The sequence below is a fragment of the Acomys russatus genome, chromosome 13 (assembly GCF_903995435.1).
Source record: "Acomys russatus chromosome 13, mAcoRus1.1, whole genome shotgun sequence".
NCBI classification, from domain to species: domain Eukaryota; kingdom Metazoa; phylum Chordata; class Mammalia; order Rodentia; family Muridae; genus Acomys; species Acomys russatus.
Window position 1 is genome coordinate 15,230,973 of NC_067149.1, and position 24,668 is coordinate 15,255,640.

At 51.1% G+C, this 24,668-nt stretch overlaps 1 protein-coding gene across 1 annotated transcript in view; it reads right to left on the minus strand.

Moving 5' to 3' along the window:
- Window positions 1–24,668, minus strand: part of Tgfa (transforming growth factor alpha) — a 136,115-nt gene that overhangs the window by 46,157 nt on the left and 65,290 nt on the right. Inside the window, exon 3 of the mRNA XM_051154664.1 lies at window positions 6,030–6,083. Coding sequence (XP_051010621.1) covers window positions 6,030–6,083 — 54 coding nt within the window. The remainder of the gene's footprint in view (window positions 1–6,029; window positions 6,084–24,668) is intronic.

Sequence of the window (24,668 nt, forward strand, 5' to 3'; positions counted from 1 at the left end):
GCACACAGCAGAAATAAGCACAGAGACCTGTCTCAGACAGGGGAAAGACTCAGACTGACACCCAAGTCCTTGCAAAGCACCCTGAATGCCTTTCTTCCGAGGGATTCCATGAAAGCCTTTGAAATGTTGCTCATGCCCTTACTGAAGTCATTCTGTAACTCACGGTTTGAAAAGTCACCCACTTAATCCCATCCCTTTATTTCACGGAAAGGAAACCAAGGTGAAGGACTCTGTAAATGCCTCTTAGCCAGCGAGCCTGGGGAGCAGAAGATTGCCACGGTCTGTGTTCTGCTTTCTCCTGGAGAAGCCTTTGTTTGGAAAGCAACAGACACAGATTGGCAAAGGGCTTGCTGTGAAAGCACTAGGATCTAAGTTCTGATCCTCAGCGCCCATGCAAAAAGCCAGGTGCAGAGATACAAGCCTGTAAACACCCCTGCCCTAGGAAGGCAGAGACAGGTAGATCCCTGGTGCTTGCTGGCCAGCCACTCAGAGCTGTATCAGCAAGCACTTGGTTCAGGGAGAGACTCTGCCTCAGGGGGGGAAAAAAAGGTGGGCGACTCAGCAGTTAAGGATGCTTACAGTCTTGGTTAAGGCTGGGGTTAAAATTAGGGTTCAGTTCCTGATCCCCACATGCGGTGGCTTCCAATCATCTGTAACTCAGTTCTGGGGGATTCAACACCTCTTCTGGCTTCTGCAAACTCCTATATGCACACAGTAAACAAACACAGGCAGGCACATGTACTTAAATTAAGAGAAAAATCTTTTTTAAAAAGCCAAAAAACCAACCAACCAAACAAAAAACCCAAACCCAAATAAGATGGTAAGCAAATGAGGAAGACACCCCATATGTGTCAGCCTCTTGTCTCAATGCGTACAAGTACACAATCACGTACACACCTGCACACACACATGAATGGGTACAGGCATGCAGAGCGCTCATACACACACACACACACACACACACACACCACACACACACACAGGAAGCAGGTAAGATGAGGAAGTACAGGACAACAGGGACACACCCTGGCAGGCAGCAGACTGTCATTCCGTGCCACGGCAAGTGCTAGGCAACCACACACAGGTGTGTGCCGTTTTATTGAGAACCGTGGCACAGCAGCCCTCTTGTGCGAGAGACACAGATTTGAAACAGGTGAACCGTGTGCCTGCCTGGGTCAGACACGTGAGCCTTCTAATTTTAGAATGACTTCAGCTCCACACATGGGAAAACTGCAGACAATGGGACAGGGAAGCAGTTTGAAGTTCTGAAAAGCTTTTGTTAAGGGAGGTGAGCGAGAAAGAGGAGGGTTGTGGCTGGCCCACCGGTCAGCCTGCTTTGTAAACAAGCAGGGAGGGCCTTCAAAGCCTTTCCCCTCTAATCTGACCTGCCCGCCTTCTGTGCAGTCCAGCCCCAAATGCTCATCTCACTACATCGGAGTCCATAGCCCCTGCTGATGCCCGGCCTGGGCACCATCTCCCCAAGCAAGTGAGGACAGTGATATGCCCTGCAAAGAACCCCACAGTGATGCTTCTTTGTTCATCCTTTTTGAATGGTCTTCCAGGTACTAAATTAAGCAAGCTGGCAAACACACCAAGGCCATATGGGTGTCCGTAGACACTGGCCAAGGGGGAGGATGAGGAGTCAGAGGTGTAGACAGCTGATCTGGGGAATGTACAGGTGGCTTGGAACTTGGCTCTGAGGGGCCCAGAGGGGCCCTCGCCACACCTATTTGGCCACTCCAGTGAGTCTCATGAGAAAAGAGCCAGATGAGCCTGGGAACGTGTGGTGCAGCTGAGGGCGAGGCTAGCGGCTGTCTGACAGCTTTGTGACTGGGTGCATTCTGTCCCCTTTAAAAGGGGCATTCACAAGCGCTTTAGGAGCTAGGGCAGAGCTCTTTCCTGAGGAGGGTGTAGCCGGTGTACTAAGCTGTGGGTGCCAACAACCTCACCTGCCTCCAGCAGATATTTCTCTGTGAGTTTTATAAACAGACAGCCAGCAAGGATGAAGGTTCATGTTCCAGAACTTCAGAACATTGGCTTCACTCTTGTGGCAGTTCATGGTCTAAATGGCACACTGACTGTGTAGTCACCTGCTGGGTGGGCTCCTGGAGGGCCAGGCAGAGACGGCCAGTTCTTTGTAGGATTCCAGCAACCAGAGGGTTAGGATCTGAGGATACAAGGGCATCCTTGAAATGCAACATCCCAAGAGAATCAAATGTAGCTGTCCTGTATCCAGCAAGGACCCGTCCATACTGAAACCCACAGATGCCCAAGTTCTTACAGGAAATGGTGTAGATTATACATGGACATTGCATGTATATTCCTTTTAGGTTTTTGTTGTTGTTGTTGTTGTTGTTGTGTGTGTGTGTGTGTGTGTGTGTGTGTGTGTGTGTGTGCAAGCCCAAAGTTGACATCAGGTGTCTTCCTGCACTGTTCTTCACTGTATCTTTTGAAGCAAGGTCTCTCACTGTTTCAGCTAGTCAGCTAGCCAGCTGGCCCCAAGAATCAGCTAGTGTTGGGATTACCGGGAGCCACCATGCCTGTCCATTTTATGTGTGGGTCCTGAGGATCTGAACTCTGATTTTCACAATTTCACCAAACCATCTCCCTAACCCTTCCTGTACATTTAAAATTACTACATCATTACTATGATACACAAAACAATGCATAAACAGTGGCTATACTGTTGTTGTTTTGTTTTGTTTTGTTTTTCGAGACAAGGTTTCTCTGTGTAGCCCTGGCTGTCCTAGATTCATGTTGTAGGCCAGGCTGGCCTTGAACTCACAGATATCCACCTGGCTCTGCCTCCCAAGTGCTGGGATTAAAAGCATGCACCAAACAACATACTGTTGTTTTGTAAACATTTTGGGGAAGGAAGTCTGTAACTTGTTCAGAATCCTTGTCCTTTTTCCAGGTATTTTTGATCCATTTATCCTTTAACTTTTAAGATGTAGATATCGAGAGTCAACTCGCATGGCAGTCACACCCCCCCTTCCCTATCCCAGCTCACGGCAGACATTACCAATTGATCGCTGACTACATTGCCCCCTAAAAACCCGAAGGCATCCTCGCCATCTCCCTACCAGGCCTTCAAGGCCTCTCCTTGTCCATTGGGGCAGCACGTGGAGATTCTCAGGCTATTTCTCAGCCCAATCCCACAGAGGAGGAAACTAAGCTAAGCAGACACTTGAAGATTAACCTGCTCAGGAACTTGGAAGGTCTAAAACCAAGTGGGCCCCACCGCAGAATCCTGGCCTCCTCCCCAAGGCCCCATGTTCTCCATTGTCCCACCCAAAGTAAATGCCTGAGAAGCCTTCGCTGATGCAACCCAGTTTCCCACGCCTCTGGCACCCTCCACCCTCCATATTTGGGAATCTAAGGGAAAGGAACAAAATAAGATCTTACCAAGAAAGGCCAAGGACAACCGTCTGCTCTAATGGCGTGCATGTTTTTCCCAATGCATAAAAAAAGCCCATGGAACAAACCGTGTGTTTCCCCTGAGCCAGTGTCCCACCCTTGGTTGGCACATGGAGTCTGCAATTTTCTCTCCACAATGCTCTGTAATGCTGGAGCTTCACCCTACTGGGTGCCAGAGGCCCTTGCTGTAGCATTGTCACTGGGGAATATATCAAAACCGAACGTAGACTCATTTGCTTCTAGTTCCGGTCAACAGAGTGGAGAGCCACGCCCACTTGCTACTGTCCTGAAATTCCTCATCTTGACACCCAGTGGGTCCTTCTGGAACTTAGTGTATGAGCCCACCAGTACCCAGGCATGGCGGGGTGGGGGGGGGCAGGGGGAGAAGCTCAGATATTGAAGTCACTTAGTATGTAATGAAAACATTTCCAAAAACAGTGTTCCCCTGAGGAGAAACATAAGTATAAAAACATAAGAGAACACCAAAATAATCACAAGTTAAAACTGAGGGCTTAGCCAGGCAGTGGTGGCGCACGCCTTTAATCCCAGCACTTGGGAGGCAGAGGCAGGAGGATCCCTGTGAGTTTGAGGTCAGCCTGGTCTACGAAGCAAGTCCAGGATAGTCAAGGCTAACACAGAGAAACCCTGTCTCGGAAAACAAAACAAAATAAAACCCTGAGGGCTGGGTCAGCAAAGTGCCTGCTGTTCAACCACAGGGATCTGAGTTCAAATCCCAAAACCTGCCTTTAAAAGAAGGATGTTGTTGAGTGCTTTTTTTTTTTTTTGAGTGCTTTTTAATCTAAGTGCTTGGAGGCAGAGACAAGAGGATCTTACTGACCAATTGGTCTACCTTAACTGGTGTGCCCTAAACCATTGAGAGAACCTATCTCAAAAAAAGATGGACGATGTTCCCAAGGATGATACCCAGTGCTGCCATCTGACCTCCACGTGTATGTGAACAGATGTGCACTTATGCACACATGAGCCTGAACATGCACAGACACATTTGAGCTGCCCCCACCTCAGGATTTCAGCCCCGGGGGTGGCAGAGCAGGGGGGGGGGTAGACTGAGAAATCCTTTTGGTAAGGTCACCTAAAAGAAGAGAAAGTGAGGCGGACAAGGTCTCGTTAGTCACCCAACCTATGCAGAGTTCACTAGGACACAGTCACCACTGTTTGAACCTGACTGCTGGCCCCTCCCCGTGAGTGCCAGGACCCAGATTGCAAAGTGTGCAAAACCTAAAAGAACCAGTCCCGCATCTAAATCATCCACCCAGGCGAGAGCAGCCAGAGGCCAGACAGGGAGCCACCTCCCTTGACCCGAGAGGAGAAGCTGCTCAGAGCCTTCTGTGCAGTGCAGGGTTTGTCCTGCCGTCCCGAGTCTCCAGCAATGGGCAGCTGCTAGAGTCCCAGCCAGCACAGCAGGGGACTGACTAGATTTGGGGGCCTCTGTGTGAGGAGCAGAAGTCCTAAATGTTTCACAATGTTGGGCACATTCCCACAGGGGGGCATCCAGAAGGGAAAGAAGGAAGTGGGGGTTTAGATGGGGTAGGGACTCCCATTTTGTGGCTGAAGGCTAGGGTCTGCCAAGTGGACTTACAGCACTCCAAAGAGGCTCAGCACCAGCCACTCCGGGGCCGGGAGGGAGCAGACTCAAGCAGGCCGACTCAGACTCTGTCTACGTGAATAGATGAGACCGGAAGGAGGTAACATAGCCAGATTGCCCTTCCCACTGGGCGACAGCAGCACTTGCCACCACTCCAACTTGTCTCAAGAGAGTGACTCAGTAGCCTGCGGGTCTCCATTCCACCTGGCTGGCCTAGCCCCAAAGCCTGCATGGTGCCTAGTTTCGTCTAGAAGTGTGCAAGGCAGAGCGAAGCCACATACACAACATCTCAGCCTCCTAGAGCGGCCTGGAGGTATTTCCGTCAGGTAGGTACCCGAACAAGTGACCTCCTGCCTAGCTTCATGTCCGGGTTCGCCCAAGTCCAGGCTGTGAGTGTTGCTATGGCATCTGGTACTTGCCAGATGGCTCAGTGGATAAGTGCCTGTCACACAAACACCCATACACCCCTGTCCCAACACACAGAAGAAAAAAAAAAAAAGCAGGAATTGAAATCACTAAGACAACCATTTACTGTGCACAAACAGAAGCCACTAGCTAGGAGCCTATGAAACAGGAGCAGTGAGATGAGAGAGAGAGAGAGAGAGAGAGAGAGAGAGAGAGAGAGAGAGAGAGAGACAGACAGACAGACAGACAGACAGACAGACAGACTAGGTATAACTAAGCAAAGAACAGAAATGAACAAGACTTTCAGAAATCTAATTATCACACGAGCTGGTAAAGTATGGACAGCTTCAGGCTCCTCCTGCAGGCCCCATTTCCCCTGCCCACTCTGGGTGTCTAACCAGGTGAAGGGCTCTGTGAATGGGCAGCCCCTGAGGGGAGTGTGTACAGCCCATGGGGAATGCTCTCGGGTAGGTTCTCCTCTGCCTGCCTGGAGGAGATACAGAGGGTTCAAGGATAGCCAAGTGTCCCCGGGGAGGGAGCTCTCCAGATGGGAGGCAGGACCCACACCCCATCCATCCACACCCAGGAAGGATGGACTCACCGCTCCGGGGAGATGTGCTGTTCTCCAGAGCCTGGCCAACGGCTAACACAATACCTGTGAGGGAAGCAGAGAGGATGGTTAAGTATCTCCTCAGGAAGGGACTTCCTTGGAGGTCAGGCGCTCTGGAAGGCAAAGACTTCAGAACTTCATGAAGGGGCCAACAGATGTGTCTGATTACCTTATTTGAGGGGCCCAGTGCAAGATGAAAGCAGGGGCCCAGTGCAAAATGAGAGAGGGGTCCCTTAGGCTGAGACCGGGAGAAATACGGGAGGGAGCAGAGGGAACTATCAGTGTATTCCTCTGGCTGTCGTCTCTCTCCACCTGTTGTGGAGGGTTTTTTTTCTAGGTGTGCTGTTGTTGCCTTTTGTGAGTGAGGGTACTCATGGGCCGAGTACAGCACCTCCCATACTCACACAGGGCCCCTGTGTGATGGTTAGACTTTCCTCTAGCTGAAGCTATGCTGAGAGACATAGCTGCGGTCTAGAAGGTATGTCAGCTTCCTTGGGCTTGGCTGTCCCTAGACAAGGAGAAGGGTGGCCTCAGAGCATTGCACCACCACAGCCAGGATGGCTGAGGAGCCTGACTGAGGACAGATGGGGAGAACTGTCACCTCACTCTTCCTTGGGAGGCCATGGGGGGTATTCAGGTTTGTCCAGGGCCCCATTAGGTACGGAGTATGGTAGGGACAATGACCCATAAACGGCAGCCCAGTGATGGCAGCAGGTGGGACCCTGGGAATCAAGGCTCCCATCGACTCCCCTCACGAGACACAGATCCTAATGTAGTTACGAGGATTCCAAAACAGCCCAGCGTCAAACCCACAAGCAAGGCCTCTCTGTGACCCATAAAGCCACCTCTGCCAACAGGTGACCCATACATGCTCTTATGTTACAGTGGTGGAAGTGTTTGGAAACTGAGCAGTAAGTTCTCACTTTAAAAAAAAAAAAAAAAAGGAAGCTCTTGCAAGCTTTGCCCGAAACTGAAAGGCGGAGGGATGCCTTGGGCAGCCCTGCAGAGAAGGCTGAGCCTCAGGCAGACTGTTCTAGAAGGCTGATTTCCTAAGCCACTGCAGAAATCAAGATAGGTCTTGTCCTCCCCTCTCTACCACAGGACCCATGAGGGTGCAACAGTGGGTTCCTGTTTCTCAGAGGAAGCATTTCCTCCCTACAGCCCACATGCTCATAGGATTCCCTAGACACATTTCAAAGGGGCATCTGCCACGCACACACCCAGGGTTCAGTTCCTGCCAGAGCCAGACAAGGTTGGGGGTTGCGCCCTCAGACATGTGGAATAGTCCCATCCTGACGCTGTGGGCACTGCCACAAACCACCCTGGGCTGAAGCCAGTCAATGACCCGTAATCAGTCAAGGCTGACATGGAGATGCCTGGCATACCTCAGGACAAGGAGCATGACCAGCCTGTCAGCAACTGTCCCCAAACCACTGAGTGATTCTTACACTGCCTCCCCTGCCTGCCAGGGCAAATAGCACAAACCCAGCCCCCAGCCTGGCCCTGCCAGCTTCCAGAGCAAAGACAGGAGCCGGCGTGTGTGTGCTGGGGCCAGTCCCCCACCTGGCACAAAGCCCCCGTTTCTCTTTTGCTTCTCACCTGTCAGCTGTCGATTGCCAAACTCATGAAGGCATTTCAGGAACTAATTAACAGGCTACAGAGAACACATGCTCCTCTGAGGAATGAACAACACTTTGTTTTTATTTATGATTCTAGAACCCTCAGTTCCCATGATGCCCTAGCTCTGCCTCTCTTCTCAGGTGGGGTACCAGCGGTCCACGACCTGCACAGGCTTCTGCAGAGGGTCTTACAGCATCCTTCTCACAACCCTAGATGCAGGTTTCTCCCAGGCCCCCTGCCCCTGGGGATGCCCAGGAAACAGAGGCTTAGAAAGATTCAGAAATCGGCCCAAATCTCCTATTGTAAATTAAGACTTGAGTCTGTTCCCTTGCAATGTGCAAGATGTTGTTGAGTAAATGTGCCCTGGTTGGTCATGTCACACCAGCAGGTGTATTTCCACCTGGTATGACCCTCCTGGCCTAACAAACCTGGCAGGCCCAGAGGTCTTTCAGAGGCCACAACCTCACCTCCTGGGATTTTTCTCCTTGCCCTCAGTTTCCCCATAAGCCAGGCCCGAGGGTTTCTCCACCTGCAAACGCTGGGGAGCCAGCAGCCCCTGCATGTGGCCTGGTGTCGGAAGGCCTTCTAGGAACATGCGGCCTTGGCAGACACAAGGCTCTGAGAAGCCAAGGGGCCACCACAGAGCTGGCTGTCACCACCAGGGTTCAGAAAGATACAGCCCAGATTCCGGCTCAGAATCGGCAGCAGGCAGGAGCCGTGGGTCCCTCTAGGCTGAGTGTCAAAGCCACCTGGCACTGATCCTGAGGGTGGGAAGGCAGCCTGTAGGGCCACCACGGGGCCAGCCCTCCTCCCTCGGGGACAGGCATCCTTTCAAGGCTGTCCTGCCAGGGTCTATTTCTCAGGTTTGTCTAAAACAGCTCCAAAGTGGGAAACCCCAACTGCAGGCTTCAGAAAGAAAAGGTAAGCAGTGGCGTGGTGTTGACGGGAAAGCCACACACAACTGAAGTGTATCTTTAGGGGAAGCCTGGTCTCTGCTTCCAACACAGAACTGGGACCCAGGCCTGCCTTCAGGGCACGGTGAGCTCTCCAAGCTTGTAACACTGCTGTTTGCTGTTTGGAAACTTCTGATAGAAACAAGGCGACAGGCAAAGCTAACCCACGTGTTAGGGGTTTGCAGAAGGGAAGCCACCCCAAGCCTGTCCATGATGGAACAGTGGGAAATACCACACTGAGAGAGGCTGGATGGACACTCTTTTTTCCCCCTGGATCCCAGAGGAGGGGCATCCACACTTGAGCCCCACTGCTGACTGAGATTGACAGTTATGGACGGGGACCCAAGCTGTGCTTTTGCTTGGTGGTCACCTCTTCTGGAGATATTCAGCAGCAGTGCCCTGGCCTGAGAGGGGCATCTTCAGACTCCTGGCTGCCCCCAGCAGAGGTGAGCATGTCCTGCCCTTGTTGCAGTCTGTGTCTGCTCCTAGGCTCCTACCTCCTCCACTGAATGGCTTAGTGGGAACATAGCAAGAGTTCTACATCTCACCCGTGTTTGGGCCTCTTTGCTTGGTTTCAGAGGGAAGGGCAAGGTTGGGTGAGGTTCTGGGGTCAAGAAAAGATGAGGAGGTGGATCATGGTCACAGCAGGTGCCTTCGGGTGCAGATGCTCAGGGTTCAAGAACAGTATGGGGGGCTGGAGAGATAGCTCAGTGGTTAAGAGCATCGCCTGCTCTTCCAGAGGTCCTGAGTTCAATTCCCAGCAACCACATGGCGGCTCACAACCATCTATAATGTAATCGGACGCCCTCTTCTGCAGATAAAGCACTCATATGCAATAAATAAAATAAACAAATCTTTAACAAAAAAAGAACAGCACAGGTGGGGGGCGTTGGCAGGAGGTGGGTAGAGTGGGGCAGAAGGACACATGAGCAGTGTGTGGGTGTGGCTACTAGCCTCCCCTTCTTCCTCTATGTCATTTGAAGTGGAGAACGATGAGGGACAGAGGAGGAACCAAGGAAGATGTGACTAGTTTCCCAGTGGGACTATGTAGCTTGACACAAGGTCTCCAGGGCTTCCAGCGGTACAAGCATACCTTCGGATGGGTGACTCAGACCCTAGGCCCTGCCAGCACAGACCAGTGAGCATCTTGCCTTACCAATTCCCCTGTCTTTCCTGGGAAGAGGCATCAGTTCACACTTGGCCCTGCTCCCAGAGGTGCCGTGCACCAGCTGCCCAGGACATCAGGCAAAGCTGCTGAGGAACCTTGGAGGAACTGGCCAAACAGGACAGAGAGAACTCCGGGGACAGTGAGGCAAGGTGTTTGGAAAGAGAAGAGACCCGAGAATGAGTCACTTAGACAGATGGCTCCACAGGACAGAGGGATCTTTCCGTAGACACTGTACCTCCAGAGCAGTCTTACAAACCACAGGTAGGACTTTGACATCCAGGAAGAGAATTTGGTGGGGACTCACAGGCAGGGGTCAGTGCTGTGTCAGGAGGTGGGGCCTCATACAGCATAGAACTGGATGGAGGGCTGTGAGCTGCCATGTGGGTCCTAGGAACGGAACCCAGGGCCTCTGGGAGAGCAGCAGGTGCTCTTCACTTCTGAGCCATCTCTCCAGCTTGTTAGTTTGTATGGACACAGAGCGTTTGCCTGGCCTGGAACTCCAGTGAACCCCAGGGATCGGCCTGTCTCCGCCTCCCTATGCTGGGTTACAACTGAACACCATTAGACCTGTTTTTTTCCATGGGCTCTGGGGGTCAAACTCAGGTCCTCATGATTGCAGGGCAACCACTTTAATGACCAAATAATCTCCTTAGCCTCACACACACGTAATATATATATATATATATATATATATATATATATATATATATATATATATATATATATGTATTTTTTTTTTTTTTTAGTGTGTGTATGTATGTTTTTTTTTTTTTTGGAATTTTATTTTGGAATATTTGTATGTAGATGTCGAGATATCTTGGGAACCAGAGCAAAGTCCAAACAGAAGATTAATTTGTGTCATATGTATGTCCTATGAATAGGCTCAGTGTCATTTGGTTCAGTGACTTGAGGGTGTCTGCCTGGTGATGGTGACCCATTCCATCCAGAAGGTCAGATGTGGAATCTTCCACTTGGAGCCTCACACAGGCACTTAAAACTGCTCAGACTTTGGACTTCAGTCTAGGGACGCACAGCCTGTATGGTGCTCCTGTTTTGGAGGTGAGAAGGTGCCAGCATAGTGCCGGGCTGTAGGCTCCATCCCAAGCAGTAGGTAAAACCAGGTGTGGTAGCACACACTTGTAACCCCAGCATCAGGAAGTGGGGGTGACAGCATCAGAGGTTCAAGGCCATCCTCAGCTTCTTAGGGGGTTCAAAGACAGCTTGGCCACTTGAGACCATGTCTCAAAAGAAAAAACAAAGCCCCCCAAAATCCCGTCCCTTTCCCTTTTGGCTAAGGCCAGGCATTCTCAGTCGGCTGGGGGATGCAGGCAGACAAGAGCCCAGAGCCGAGGCTAGTCTAGGGCTGTGTTTTCTTTCGCACCTTCCTCCTCTCCCTTTCCTCTCTCTCCTGGTCCTCCCCCCTTTCTGCCGTATAGTTCAGGCAGGTCTTGAATCCACAACAATCCTCCTGTCTCAGCTGGCCAAGTCCCTAGATTACAGACAGCTGTGAAGACAGAGGGCTGTCCACCTTCTCAGCCAGCCAGCTGGGCACAACTGACCATGACCCCTTCCGAGTAAGTCCTCTGCCTGGAACTGGGTCAGTCATGACTGCCTGCACACAGTCTCAGCAAGCGGTGCTTTTATGAAATTTTATCTTCCATTTTCCCATGGAATTATACAAACTATCTTCTCTGGACGACACATTAAATCAGGGCACTTCTCTATGTTCAGTACAGACTTGATGGTTTACTACCATATTTTTCAGACTATAAGATGCACCTGACCATAAGACGCACCCAGTTTTTAGAGGAGTAAAACAAGAAAAACAGTAAAAACAATCACTGGACCATAAGGCACACCCTAATCGCCCTCCCCCACTTTTTTTTTTTTTTTTTTTTTTTTTTGAGAAGTGCATCTTATGGTCCGAAAAAGTATAGTAATCCATCTGGAAGTCAGTACCCATAAGAGCTGGTGAGCTTGGGTCCCATGGCTGCCTGTCCTACTGACCTTTGGGGTCCCCTTAAGTGGCTGATTTCATATTGGTGAGTCTAATCTTCTGGTGACCTTCTGGTGACAATATGTCAATGGTGCCACAGCCTACCCTCCAGCATCACTTGAAAAGCACATAGGAATTTTCCACATCCTTCTAGGTCTAGAAGAGACCCTCAGGGACAGGGAGGCAGAGAGTGACAAAGGGGTTGGGCATCTCAGCCTTTGCCGTTTCTGAATTCTGATTCAGCTGTGCTCTGACTTTGCCACAGACCTGCTTTTGTGTCTTTGTCAGTCAGAAACTGGGAGACTTTGACACATTCTAAGCTTGCTAATCCATGGAGTCCCTCTGCCAAACAAGAACAGGATCTCCTCAGAGGACTATGGCAAAGGTGAAGTGAAGCGGGTCCATTTCTTAGAGCAATGTATGCCCACTGGCCCTGGCAGCCGGCCTGCTTCAACCCGATGTTGCTTCTTTGCACACCAGAATTCAGAGGAGGAGCAACAGTTGCTCACTGGACTCTCCCTCAGAACTCCCAGAAAAGACCACCCAAGGTCAACAAAAGGACCACTGGAGACCCAGAGTCTGCTAAAGCCCACTGGTCCCCCAGGGCACTGACCTTGCTTGTAGGATTTTAAAATGTCACAGACCATTTTTGTTAATGAATCAAACATTGAACAAACACATAGAAAGAAGAGAAAGAGGGTCAGGCTAGGTGGGGGATGAAAGGCATCAGGAAGGAGGGAGAGGAAAAGGGGGGGGGGAAGGAAGATGGAGAAAGTGTGAGTGTGGAGATGGCACAGCAGTTAAGAACCAGTACTGCTTTCAGAGGCACTGAGTTCAGTTCCCATCACCCACATCAGGTGGCTCACAATATCCTGAGGCACATGGGGGCAGTGGCTGCATTTCCCACTATCACACTGGGCACAGGCAGACATTGTAAGCTGCTCATGTCACCAAGACCATCCCAGATGCTTGTCCTGACTCCCGCCCCAAACACCATCTCCAGCCTCACCCTCCAACAGGGCCTGCTCCCCAAGTCACAAGGTCAAAAATAAACTAAAGTCCTCCTCCGCCTCCTTCTGTTCTGGGCAGGGCTGAGGACCAGGTCGGCCCCTCCCTCCAAACCAAGCCCTCCTACACAGCCAGCCCCCACAGGGACACTTCATCCATCCCTGGATCCAGGGCCTCCCCAGCCCAGGCCTCAGCACCTCTCTAGGCAGCACAACAGTTGCCAAACCGGTTCTTCTGAGGCCTTTCTGCCCTTACTCTGGCTGCCTGAGCTATTGACAGAGAGAGAGAGAGAGAGAGAGAGAGAGAGAGAGAGAGAGAGAGAGAGAGAGAGAGAGAGAGAGAGAGAGAAGGAGCCAGCGCTCTGGACCAGTTCCTTCCCCAACTCACAACCCCACAACCCAGGCTGGAGTCCTGAGCAAGATTTAAAACACGTAGCCTGAAAAGCCTGGCATGGTGCTGCATGGCTGTGGTACAGGAGGGTGAAGGAGGAACATCTTCCTTCTAGGTCATTGTAAGTTTGAGGCCAGCCTCTCCCAAAGGAGCAACAAGGTTCTACCCCAAGTCTCCAAACACCACACACACACACACACACACACACACACACACACACAGCCACCAGGCCTCAGATGTTGCACCTCTACCTCTTTAGCACTTAGACGCCCACTGCCTACCCCAGCTGCAGCCATGCACCCCACGGCTCTCACTCAGCACAAAGCTTGGGGTCCTTGCAACTCTGACCTCTGTGTAACCCTGGAAACGTCTTCCTTCACTGTGAAAGGTCACCTATTCCATATCCTGGACAAAGCCATTGTAACGCAGGACTTATCGGAAGCCTGCAGGGGCACCGAGTGACCTTCAACTTACTAAGTAGCCAAGGACGACCTGGAATTCCTTCTCCGCCTGCCTCCACCTCCCTAGCGCTGGGGACGCAGGCTGGCCCCTCCACGCCACACTTGACTGCACTGACCGATAGCTGTGTAGGGTGCTAGATTGCTCCTCACCCTCACCACAGCCGCCGCTTGCTTCAAAGCGTCACGTCATGCCCTGGCATACGTGTGAATGGTGTATGTGTGTGGACAGGGAGCGTTGTCTAGAGTGCCGCTCTCTCGTGTTGGCACACCTCGCCCCTCTGAGTCCATCTCACCTGTGGGAAACACAAGCATGCCTTTTCCGGCTCACACCTATTCCACCTTGTGGCTTGAGATTTTCCCACGTATCTGTCTGTCCCAGTATACTGTGTCTACTATCCCGTGCTTGGCCTGACGTCTGTCTGGTGCCCACATTGGTTGGACGGAGTTGTCCCCTATTGGGAAGGGAGCTGGAGGTGACGATGGGGAGCCTACAGAGGGGGAGCCCAGAAACTTGCTTTCCCATAATTCTCTGCTTAGATTTTTTTCATCTTACATCTCTAGGTTTTCTTTCTTATTCAGATTTCGGGGGAAATGGAGTACACTTGAGTTCTGACCATTCATTCATTCATTCATTCAGGTGGTGACCGAGTTGTCTATTACTATGGCCAATTAGGTGTTGGAGAGATGGGGGACAGGAGGCACATCGCTCACAGCCCACCTGGTCCTTTTCCTAGATCCCCTTCTTCCAGTTCTTAAAAGCCATCACAATGAACACAAGAAATGGTCCCCAAACGAGCTCAAGGGGGTGTGAGGCAATTGACCTGCCTCCCACGGAGCCAGAGTGCTCCTGGCCCTGTCTTCTCACCGTGCCGTGTCTAGCTGCTTGTGCCCGTCTATCTGACGGTTTGCTCACGCTCAAAGCATTTGGGTTGCAGGCGCGAAGCCAGCCTGTGGAATGACTAGGCTGACCAGCCACAGATACAACCTAGCGTTGAGTAGAAATCCAAATGGCTCTTAAATTGTCTCACCTGACAGAGAAAATCATGACACAGGGGCTCTCCTCTAGGTGGGCTGTGGAACTGGCCTGCCTGTTTTTATTTTCTCAATCTTGGCTCATTTGGGATGCTCCAAGGAGGCCTAAGTGTATCCCATGAGAGCCAGTCTGACTAGTGTGTGCCCAGGTTCTTTAAACAGAAGAGGGACCCCCCCACACACCAGATGGGAGCCGCAGTTGAAGCACCAGGGAGTTCCTGCCAGGTCTACCGAGGCTCTCAGTCCTGATATTCTTTCTTCTCAGGGGCGTCTACCTGTCCAGGTTACCTAAGTACACGAGCTCAAATGTTCCATCCAGTTTTCTAAGCCCAGCTAGATGCCCCCCATTTCTTACCACATATGTGCCTGTCACTCCAGCAGGCATGGCCTTTGACTTCCCTGAGCTACTGGATACTCATTAGTGCCAGGGCCAGTGATGGATCCCACTTGGCTCACACACATGGTCACACACATGGACCATCTGGGGGTTCCCTCTCACAGCCCAGACCTCATTCCCTGTAGTCTCGGATTTATAAAAAGCTGCTTAGCAAAGAGTATTCTGAGCTGTTTAGATTAATTAATTAATTAATTAATTAATTAATTAAAAATCCCGAAAACTGACATCACAGACACAAGGCCGGCAGAGAGTTGACCCGATTGCAAAAAGATGTGATGTGCCCTGACGTGCTGGAAAGCTCCCAAGGTAAACAAGCTGAAACCCGGCTAATGAGAAAGCCAGAGAGGGGCTTGCAGGAGACCCACCCTGTCCCACCGAGACACCTGTATCATTCCTAAGGCCACATGTGTGAGCTGAGACGTATCACCCTTCTCCTTGCTCTGACCCTTCAACTACTCAGCATCCCAGCTCACAATGCTGCTTGCTGATGCTATTCCTCGGAGCACACAGTACAGAGGCCTGACATCACAGCTCAGTACTTGCCAGGGTACAGAGGTGTGTGTGTGTGTGTGTGTGTGTGTGTGTGTGTCTTGGGGCAAGAAGGGTTCTTGGCAAGGCCTATCTGCAAGATCTGGGCCACACCTTCCCTTCTCTGCCAGGAGGGAGGCCATCTTTGGATCTCTTCCGTACAGTCACACTTATCAAAGACCTGGGATGGGTCCTGAGTCAAGCTTCCTCTTCCTGAGGGGGGCCTCTCCCCCCCCCATCCCCTCCACCCCCATCTGGGTTCCTGGAACTGCAAGGTATCAGGGCTGGCTGCAGTCCCCAGATGCTGAGTCACCAACAGGCTCTCCCAGGGACGACCGAGCTCGGAAATGGCCAAGGCAACTGTACCATGATGAGTGCTCTGAAAGCCCGTGCCAGCCAGCTGCCGCTGGTTCAGACCTCAAGGGTCCTAGAAAGATGAAGAACAGCAGCCTGATGGGGGTCAGGAGGTTAGTGCCATAGTACCAGCCATGGCGTCCAGGGCCTCGGAGCCCAGCTAGGTGAGAAGCAAGCATTTGGGTGTGATGAGCGACGTCTGCCGGGAAGGCCTATAACAAGTAAATAGAGCGGCGAGCCAGGCTTAAGGCCTGGACTGCACTACTCTTCCATTTTCTGGGAATCTCAAAGCAGACTGTTTAGAGTGCCGGCAGCCCTGTGAACTAGACTTTTCCTGGCCACCGCCTTCCTTCTCCCTACAGCCCTATATGATCTTCACCGTTCCTTTATCAAGTGTGATCTTGTCCTCGGGAACCACCCGTGACCTCACCCTGGTGCCTTAGATGGTAACAACCTCAAAACCACCCAGATCCTACACAGGACTACTGTGAAAACAAAGAAGGGGGCTCTCTCTCGGAGAAGCCCGCACCCCTGTTCTCGGATGTGTCTCGGTTTGTGAGCACCCTTCGCCTAACTGCAGTGTTTAAAAAAAATCTCTATTTTAAAATGCCTTTAAGAACCCCAGTTCTGCTTCATCCTGGCTCACCTTGAAATCCTTTCCTGTGTCAAAGGCAAGGATCTGGTGTCGCCTGTATGGGAAAAAAAAATGAGGGGATTCTCTCTGGCTGTTGCTGTGACGGTGGCATTGTTCATCTGTCCCTGCTGCTACAGAGTACATTGCTGCTGCCGTTTGTGGAAGCCTTTGCCACTCTGCAAGGTCCACAGGGATGCTATGAGTCCCTTCCTCATCTGGGTGGTCCACTGGGACATCTCAGCCTCCCTGGCCTGTGGGGGTCCAGATCATCTTCTGAGCCCGACACCGGCCAGCAGAGTTAGCCTACAGGTAGCCCCAAGCTACCTGGGTCTACTCCCTTCTCTGTGGCTAGCCCATGTGTACAGATCCCATCTGGCCAGGGGCTTACAACTCCTTGGGAGTGTACAAATAGTCCCTGAACCCTGCTCTATTTCCCAAGTGAGCGACAAACACATTTCTTCCCACCGCTCCCCAAGGTCCAGGACGCCCTGGCATCACCCTGCGGGAGGTGTTTCGGGCCAACACAGATGCAAGTGTAACTCATGAGCCCGGCTGTTGAAGGCAATTGAGAAGAAGAGATGCTGAGATAAGTGGCCCACAGAGAGGAACAAACAGTCCCTAGAAGGGTCACCAGCTTGCAGGGGGCACCCTGAAGCTCTCTGGGTTCACTTTACAGACTGACGGGGTCCCAGAAGTGAGAAGCAGGAGTTACTCAGTGTGTGTGTGTGTGTGTGTGTGTGTGTGTGTGTGTGTGTGTGTGTGTGTGTATGAGGGTGGACAGGTGAAAAAAAAACCTAAAGCTGGAAGGAAGAGAGGAGGTGTGGGGTATGGCTGGCTTGTTGCCTTCCACTAGGAGAGTCTAACCAGAAGACCCCCCTGCACCCCCCACCTTCCTCTCCCCACTTCCAGCCAGGGTTTCTTCCTACTGGCAGTGCACCTTGCAGAGGTCATCTGAACTCCACAGGGGTTTCATTTCTGTGCCACTGACAAAGGCCACTCTTGGTATTCAGTGGGTAGGCCAGGGACACTACATTTCTGTAACGCATAGGGCTTTGCTCCCCCTTAGGATGCTGTTGGCGCTTCTGCCTGAGACACTCTAGACCACAAAGGGGGAGAGTCCCGTTACCCCAGGACTGTTAGCCCCCAACTGCGCCCAGGCAGAAGTAGCCAGCACGCAGGAGAAAGGAATTAGGGACAGTTATATGATCTGACAAGTCCTTCATCAAAGGAGAGCCTGCCCTGGAGGGCCTCGGGTGCTCCTGTTCCTGCCAGCTCCCATGTCTGTCTGTCCGCGCCCGTCTGTCTGACTTTTCTTCATGGACTGACAGCATCCCGGCTGAACGGCACAAAGCCTGCCTGTATAGCACCGAGGCTGACTAGCCACAGACAAAGGCTGTTATTTTGCTCTCCTGGTCTACAGCCTAGCTTGGGGGTCCTGGTGTAGCTACTTGGGTTGCCATGGCTACACGCAGCAACACCGTTTGGTGCCTTGAGTTCTCTGAGTCATGCTCTCCGAGTCTCATCTGTGGGCCCCGGAGACCCTAGTAGGGAATTGGGCACACTGCCCACTCAGCTTGGGGACAGATGACCATGCGCCTTTTGCTAATGTCAGCTTAGAACATTGAAAAGGAGAACAGAGCTACAGTTGTTTGTAGCGCTGAGTTCCATAAACCTGAATCCTTCCTCCGTCTTCTCCACACTTATCCTTTCAGCTTCTGTTGGGAAAGAACAGAGAGGGAAGAAGGAGTAGGGAAAAAAGAAAAAAAGAACATTTGCTGCTGGGAGGGTTCAAATCTCACAGCAGCAGGGAGACAGGATTCCATGTTGAGCCCCAGAGAAGGGTGCGATGGGACAGGGGTCTTGGATCTTCCCCGTTCAGAGTGCTCTGGAGCGCAGCCTAACAGCCAGACCCATCTCAGCGGAGCTGTTGAGGTGAGCCTACTGCAAGCTCGGGCACCACAGGGGTCAAGCCAGAGCGCCCCCTTGCTGCGTATCAAAGAGTTGAAGACAGACCTTCAGCACAGTGTCTATAGAAGCTGGTCATCAGTGGCTGAGACCTAGATACCACAAAGACGCCCTTCACAGGTGGCTGGTAAATGGTGTCACAGAGTAGCTATCATATAGCATGACAGCAAATAGGCTGTGAAGCTACCAGGAGACGGGAAGTCTCAACACCATAAGGTCCCAGATACAACAGAAGCTAGGCTGCAAATGGCTGGGAATGCCCTCTGTGAACTGGAAAAAGGCACAAGTGTGGAGGTCTGAAAAGATCCATGGTGGCTAAGAAGTTAGGAAAGGGATGGTCAGCAGGAGACAGGGGCCCTTTGAGGCCTTGAACCCATTCTGGCTGATGCTATAATAGCGGACCATAATCATTATAAATGTTTGTAAGCCCATGTAACATACACCGCCACATGGAAGCCTCATGTCAATGAGTGACATATGACCTATATTTAATTGTAGTTAAGTTGTCCTGGGGGAAGTGGCTCAGGGCATCTGCTCTTACAGAGAACCTGAGCTTGTTTCTCAGCACCCCACTGGGCAGCTCACAACTGTCCATAATTCCAGCTCTGGGGGAACCAACACCCTCTTCAGGCACACACACACACACACACACACACACACACACACACACTTAAATAATAAAATATATTGCTAAAGTGGTTTTAGTTACATGCTATTAACTTAGTAGTAACATATCAGCATGGGCATGTCAACTGTAACAGATACACCAGCTAATGAAAGGGGCTGGTAGCAGGAGAAGCAAGAGAGCGGGTGGGAGCTCTGGGATTCTTGTTCCATTTCTCTTTAAACCCCAGAGTGTTCTAAATAATAGCCTATTGATGTATACACCAGACCAAGCAAAATCATCCCCTGGTAACGGCAGCGTGATGAAGGGGATTCCCCTCCTGTCTAGTTGCTCTCATGTCCTATGTTTAGCCAAATGCCCCTCTCCTCAGAAGGCTACATGTTCTGAACAGTTGGAGCGGCCTTCTCCAGACCTGCAGAGACCCTACACGGGGAGATGTCCCCATGCACGTAGGGGAAATGCACAGGCATCTTGGTCCATTGGCCGAGGTGGAGACAGGCCCAGCCTGAGCTATACCTAGATTCCACTCAGCATCCAACAGTGAACAGTGAGCAAGCCTTGGCCACCAGCCGTCGGTCCTGGGCCACTCTGGAGCCTGTGCTCAGCAAGCTGTTGCTGTGGTGGAATCCTGATAATGATGGCCAGCCTCCGCAGGGGGCTCATGCCCATTGGCAGGACCGTCCATCCCCTACCCTCGATCACAGAACATGTCAGAAGAGAGGGGGCGGGGAAAACCCCTATCACTAGGAACATAGGGCACAGGAAAGGCACCGGAAGAGATGAGGGGAGATCGGGGCAGGTATGTATGCAATGAGTCTTCTGGAGAAGCCTTCCAGTGTGGAGGCTGACAGGCACAGACAGGCGTCTGAGCAGCCTTGGACACACCAAAATAATCCAGCATCCTGGTCCAGGGCCATAGGCCTTGTTTTTTCTGTGGCCTCTCACACTACACAGTGGTGGATGCTAGACACGTTCCTTCTCAGGACCTGGTCAGCAGTTTTATGTTTGTCGTCATCACACAGTGACAAGGAGCAGTAGCTAGCTAACCTCTTGGTCCCCCAGCTGAGTGTGGGAGGGGCTCCTGGGTGGGCATCCCACATAGCCTTCATCATAGTATGAGCCATGGCCATGGAGACTTTTGGCACTTTCTTTGCCCTCTGAGATCCCCCAGGGACACCCAGGCCAGGCTCCCTATGCAAAAAGATGTCAACCCTAAGGCTTTTTGGAAGCTCACCCAGGATATTATCCTGCTTGGTGGCGACCTCAGGGCCACCGTGGGCTGGTAGCTGAGACTCAGGGGAGGGGGGGAGGGGGAACATGGCAAACCAGCTGAGTCAGCAGCAGACTCACAGACCTGGAGACAAGGCTGTGCTCTGCACGTCCCTGTGCTAAAGTCGCTGGCTCTGAAACAGCCTCCAGGCCCTTAGGAGCCAGTGCGGGTCTCTAGTTCCTTCTAGTCCCTGTGAAATGTGCACGTGGAGAGAACTGGACAGACAGCCATCCCTGCTCGGGGAATACTACGTGTCCTCGAGGGAAAGAAGTCCTTCTGTCCAGAAATGGTGGAGCCCAGACTCCCTTCTGGTACGAGGCCTCAGAATGTTCCTGCTGTTATCTCGGGAAGACCAGAGATCTGATCAGCAGTCTTCTTGCCCAGCCTCCTTGCCCTTTTCTGCTCTGGACTTTGAGGACAGCCACCCCCTCATAGGCACCTCTATATGGATCAAGTATTCACTTATGGACAACACTTTAAAGAATCCAAGTACTGTTTAAAAAAAAAATCATAACAAGGTGTCATAGCTAGTTTTTGTCAATGTAGGTTTGGCACAAACCTAAATTTCTGGTAAGAGGTAATATTCTTTGTTTTGCTTTGCTTTTTGAGACAGGGTTTCTCTATTTAGCCCTGGCTATCCTTGAACTTGCTCTGTAGACTAGGCTGAAATTGAACTCACAAGGATCCTTCTGCCTCTGCCTCCTAAGTGCTGGGATTAAGGCTTGTACTACCACTACCCACCTAAAACATAATCTTAATTGGGGAATTGTCGCCATCAGATTGGCCTGTAGGAATGTCTGAAGGGAATGTTATTGATTGCTGATTGATGTGGGAGGGCCCAGATCACTGTGGGCTGTGCCATGCCTGGGCAGGTGGTCCTGGGCTTTATAAGAAAGATACCTGAGAAAGGCGGCTGAGCAAGCTTTGAGGAACAAGCCAGTGGGAAGTCTTCCTTTGTGGTCTCTGATTTGGTGTCTTTCTTTCTTTTTTTCTTTTTTTTTTCTTTTTGAGACAGGGTTTCTCTGTGTAGCCTTGGCTGTCCTGGACTCACTTTGTAGACCAGGCTGGCCTCGAACTCACAGCGAACCACCTGCCTCTGCCTCCCGAGTGCTGGGATCAGAGGCGTGCGCCACCACGCCCGGCCTTCTGATTTGGTTTCTATCTTGAGTTCCTTCCTTGACTTCTCTCAGTGATAGACTGTGATCAGGAAGTGTAGGCCAAGTAAACCCTTTCCTCCCCAGGTTTGTTTTGGTTAGTGTTTAATCACCACAACCAAGAGACAAACAAGGAAAGCACGGAAGATAAGTAAGAATACCTCTAGGCCTAGGAAATACGTCTTTTTCTCATTCTCATCACACTCGTGTGTGATACAAAGGTTGCACACATAGAGCCACCTCCATGCTGAATCCCCAGCAGGCATTACTAATCGATCACAGAATTCCCACAGACTTCAACTACAGCTCCCAGAGAGCCTTCTAAGCAGTCACTTCCAACGGCTGGCCTAGAAGATGAAACTGTTTCCTAAGTGTGCTAAGACAAAAAATATCTGCTGCTATGCTGGTGGTATGGGAGTCATAGATGGAGGGGGTAGGCCGAGAGGAAGATGGAGAAAGCCTCTGGGGGGTAAATGCTGGCCAACTATGAAGCATTAGCATGAAAGCTGAGGATAGAAACAGAAGAAAAGCTAACTGTTCCTCATATTCCCAGACAGCCTGGGTCACTCACATACCTGGCAGTATAATTGCAAACTGAAAGAGGATTCTTCTAATCCCGCCCCCAACACAGGGAGCTGCTGGGGCCAAACACAGTAGTGATTCATGCCGGTTTCCTCATCTCTCCAAAGCAAAGTTTTTTTGTTTTAAATATAGAACAAAGCTCTAGATTTTCAGGAAACTCCTGACACCTCCGAAAATAGCTCCTCAGGTGACAATCAGCACAGGTGAAACAGCGCCCGAACCATTTATGCACAAAACTGAAGCAGACGCCGCCGCTGAGTGAGAGGCACACCCGCACCACTGCTCTAAGCATTGGGATTATCTTCTTGGAGTCTAAGCATACTTTTCCACAGAAACCAAATGACCTTATCTTCAAGGCCAGTGGGATGGCCACTGATCCACTTCTGGTCGACTCTCAGCTGAGTCAGAGGTCATCATGGCCCCAGAAAGCATCCTTGGCTAGGCCAGTCCCAGCTGCTGGGGTGGGGGTGGGGTTGCTTGGCAACTCCAGGAAAGAGGGCCAGACTGGTCAGGATGGGGGCGAACTGCCATCCAGATACCAGGCACACTCACATGCGCAGACCATGCCCTCCTTGTGCAAGGAAGCACACACGAGGGAAGACACACATCACGTCATACAGGAGGGGTGAGAAATGAACCCTCACATGGTTGCACTCCGGTTCTCAAGGCTGAGGCCTCAGTAAACTGTCTGTCCTTGGACAGTCCGCCTCCGTCCTTGGCCTACGGACTGTGTCTGGCTACAGGCTGTTCTCTGGACTTAGGCATTCCCCACAGCGGATGGGAGCCAGCAGGGAAGCCCTGTTCTTGATCTTTCAAGCATCTCAGCTGGGAAGCTGGCTGGCCTTCCTCCTTGTTGGAAGCGAGTCTTATTTCAGCCAGCCTTCTTTCCCCAGAAGTCAGCAGCCCTGTGCTATTTGGGTTCCAAAGTGCTAGCTGAAAGATGGAAGGCTACAACCAATGGGAACTGTTCTGTTCCAAAAAGTCAAGCCTCTTCCTCCCTCCAGGAAGAAGATGTATCAATTGGCCAGGAAGAAGGGACAGGGTCACAGAGAAGGTCACAGAGAAATGCATAGACACAAGCAATCCATGGGCATCAGTAGAGTCATGGGGCAGACCTGCAGAGATGGAAGGGTGCGGGGGAGCCCCCTGCTCCTGCAGAATGGCATCTTAGAAGGAGCTACTCTCTGTGTGCTCAGCCTCCAGAGGCTGGTAAGTGTTCACTCCTGACAACGTCTCCTCTTTTCCCACTGGGCCAGGAGGGTGGGCTCTGCTCACAGCCACCAATCAGCAAGCCAGCTTCTTACCTCTGCAACAGACACAGCCTACCTTAGCCGAATGTGTAACTTAAGGGAGATAGTCCCAGAGAACCATAAGGTCCTTTAAATATACAGACCTTTTCTTTTATAAGATGGAAGGTCTTACTATGTAGCCCAGGCTAGCCTTAAACTTTTTCTTGGCTTCCTCAGTGCTAGGACTACAAGCATGTATGAGATTTGAATCTTAAAGATTTATTTGTTTGTTTGTTTAATGTGTGTGTGCCCACCCAGGTACATGTATATGTATCAGTACTGTCAAGTTTTAATTACTTTTTTTCCTATGGTTAAATATCCAGAAATGAATTACTAGGACCAAAGATCAATACTTTAAAAAATGATTTATTTTTGTTATATTTAAGTGTGTGTGTGTATGTCTGCGTGTGTCCATGTATGAGTGTGTGCACGTGAGTACACTGCCTGTGGAAGCCAGAAGAAGGTGTCAGATGCCCTGGGAACTGGAGTTACAGGCCATTATAAGCCACCTGCTGTGGGTGCCTAGAAATCTGAACATTGTCACTTAACTGCTGAGCCATCTTTCCTATCCCAAGATTCAGATTTTTTTTTTTTTAAAAACCTCTTGTTTTTTTTCCAGACATTCACTCATTGTGAAGAGGTCCGGCCTCTTCATGATTTGCCAATGTATGCTTAAAAGTAAAAAAAACAAAAACCAAAAACCAAAAATAAAAATCCTGAAACACTTTTAATGAACATTTGTAGGATGCACACACTGCACTATGTGTCTATTTGCATATGCAAAGCCTGTCCAAAACAATGACAACAACAACAAGTAAACCGCCACCAGCTGGACTAGGCGCTTATGTAGGCGTGAGCACACCTGTTCCTTTGTTCTCATCTGCTGCTCAAGTCAACAGCAGTGCCTGTGCTGCGTTTGCAGGGTGCATGGCATCGCTGGGGTTGGGTTGAAGGGTCTGAAAGGAAGGCAGCCATTAGCAAACCTGCTAGGACAGGGCTTATCTTTAGTTGGACTGCACGTGTTCCTATAAAGGTGTTAAAGTAGTTTCTGGCTTCCGATATGGTTTGAGGAAGTGTTGACTAAAGGGGTGGTAGGGGTAGGGGCAGGAGAGAGGAGGCCAGCCCTGAAGCACAGGGCCTGCACGTCACACCCTGTGAATTCTGTTGCCATTCATTGGACAGAGGTGTGTGTCCTATGGGGGGA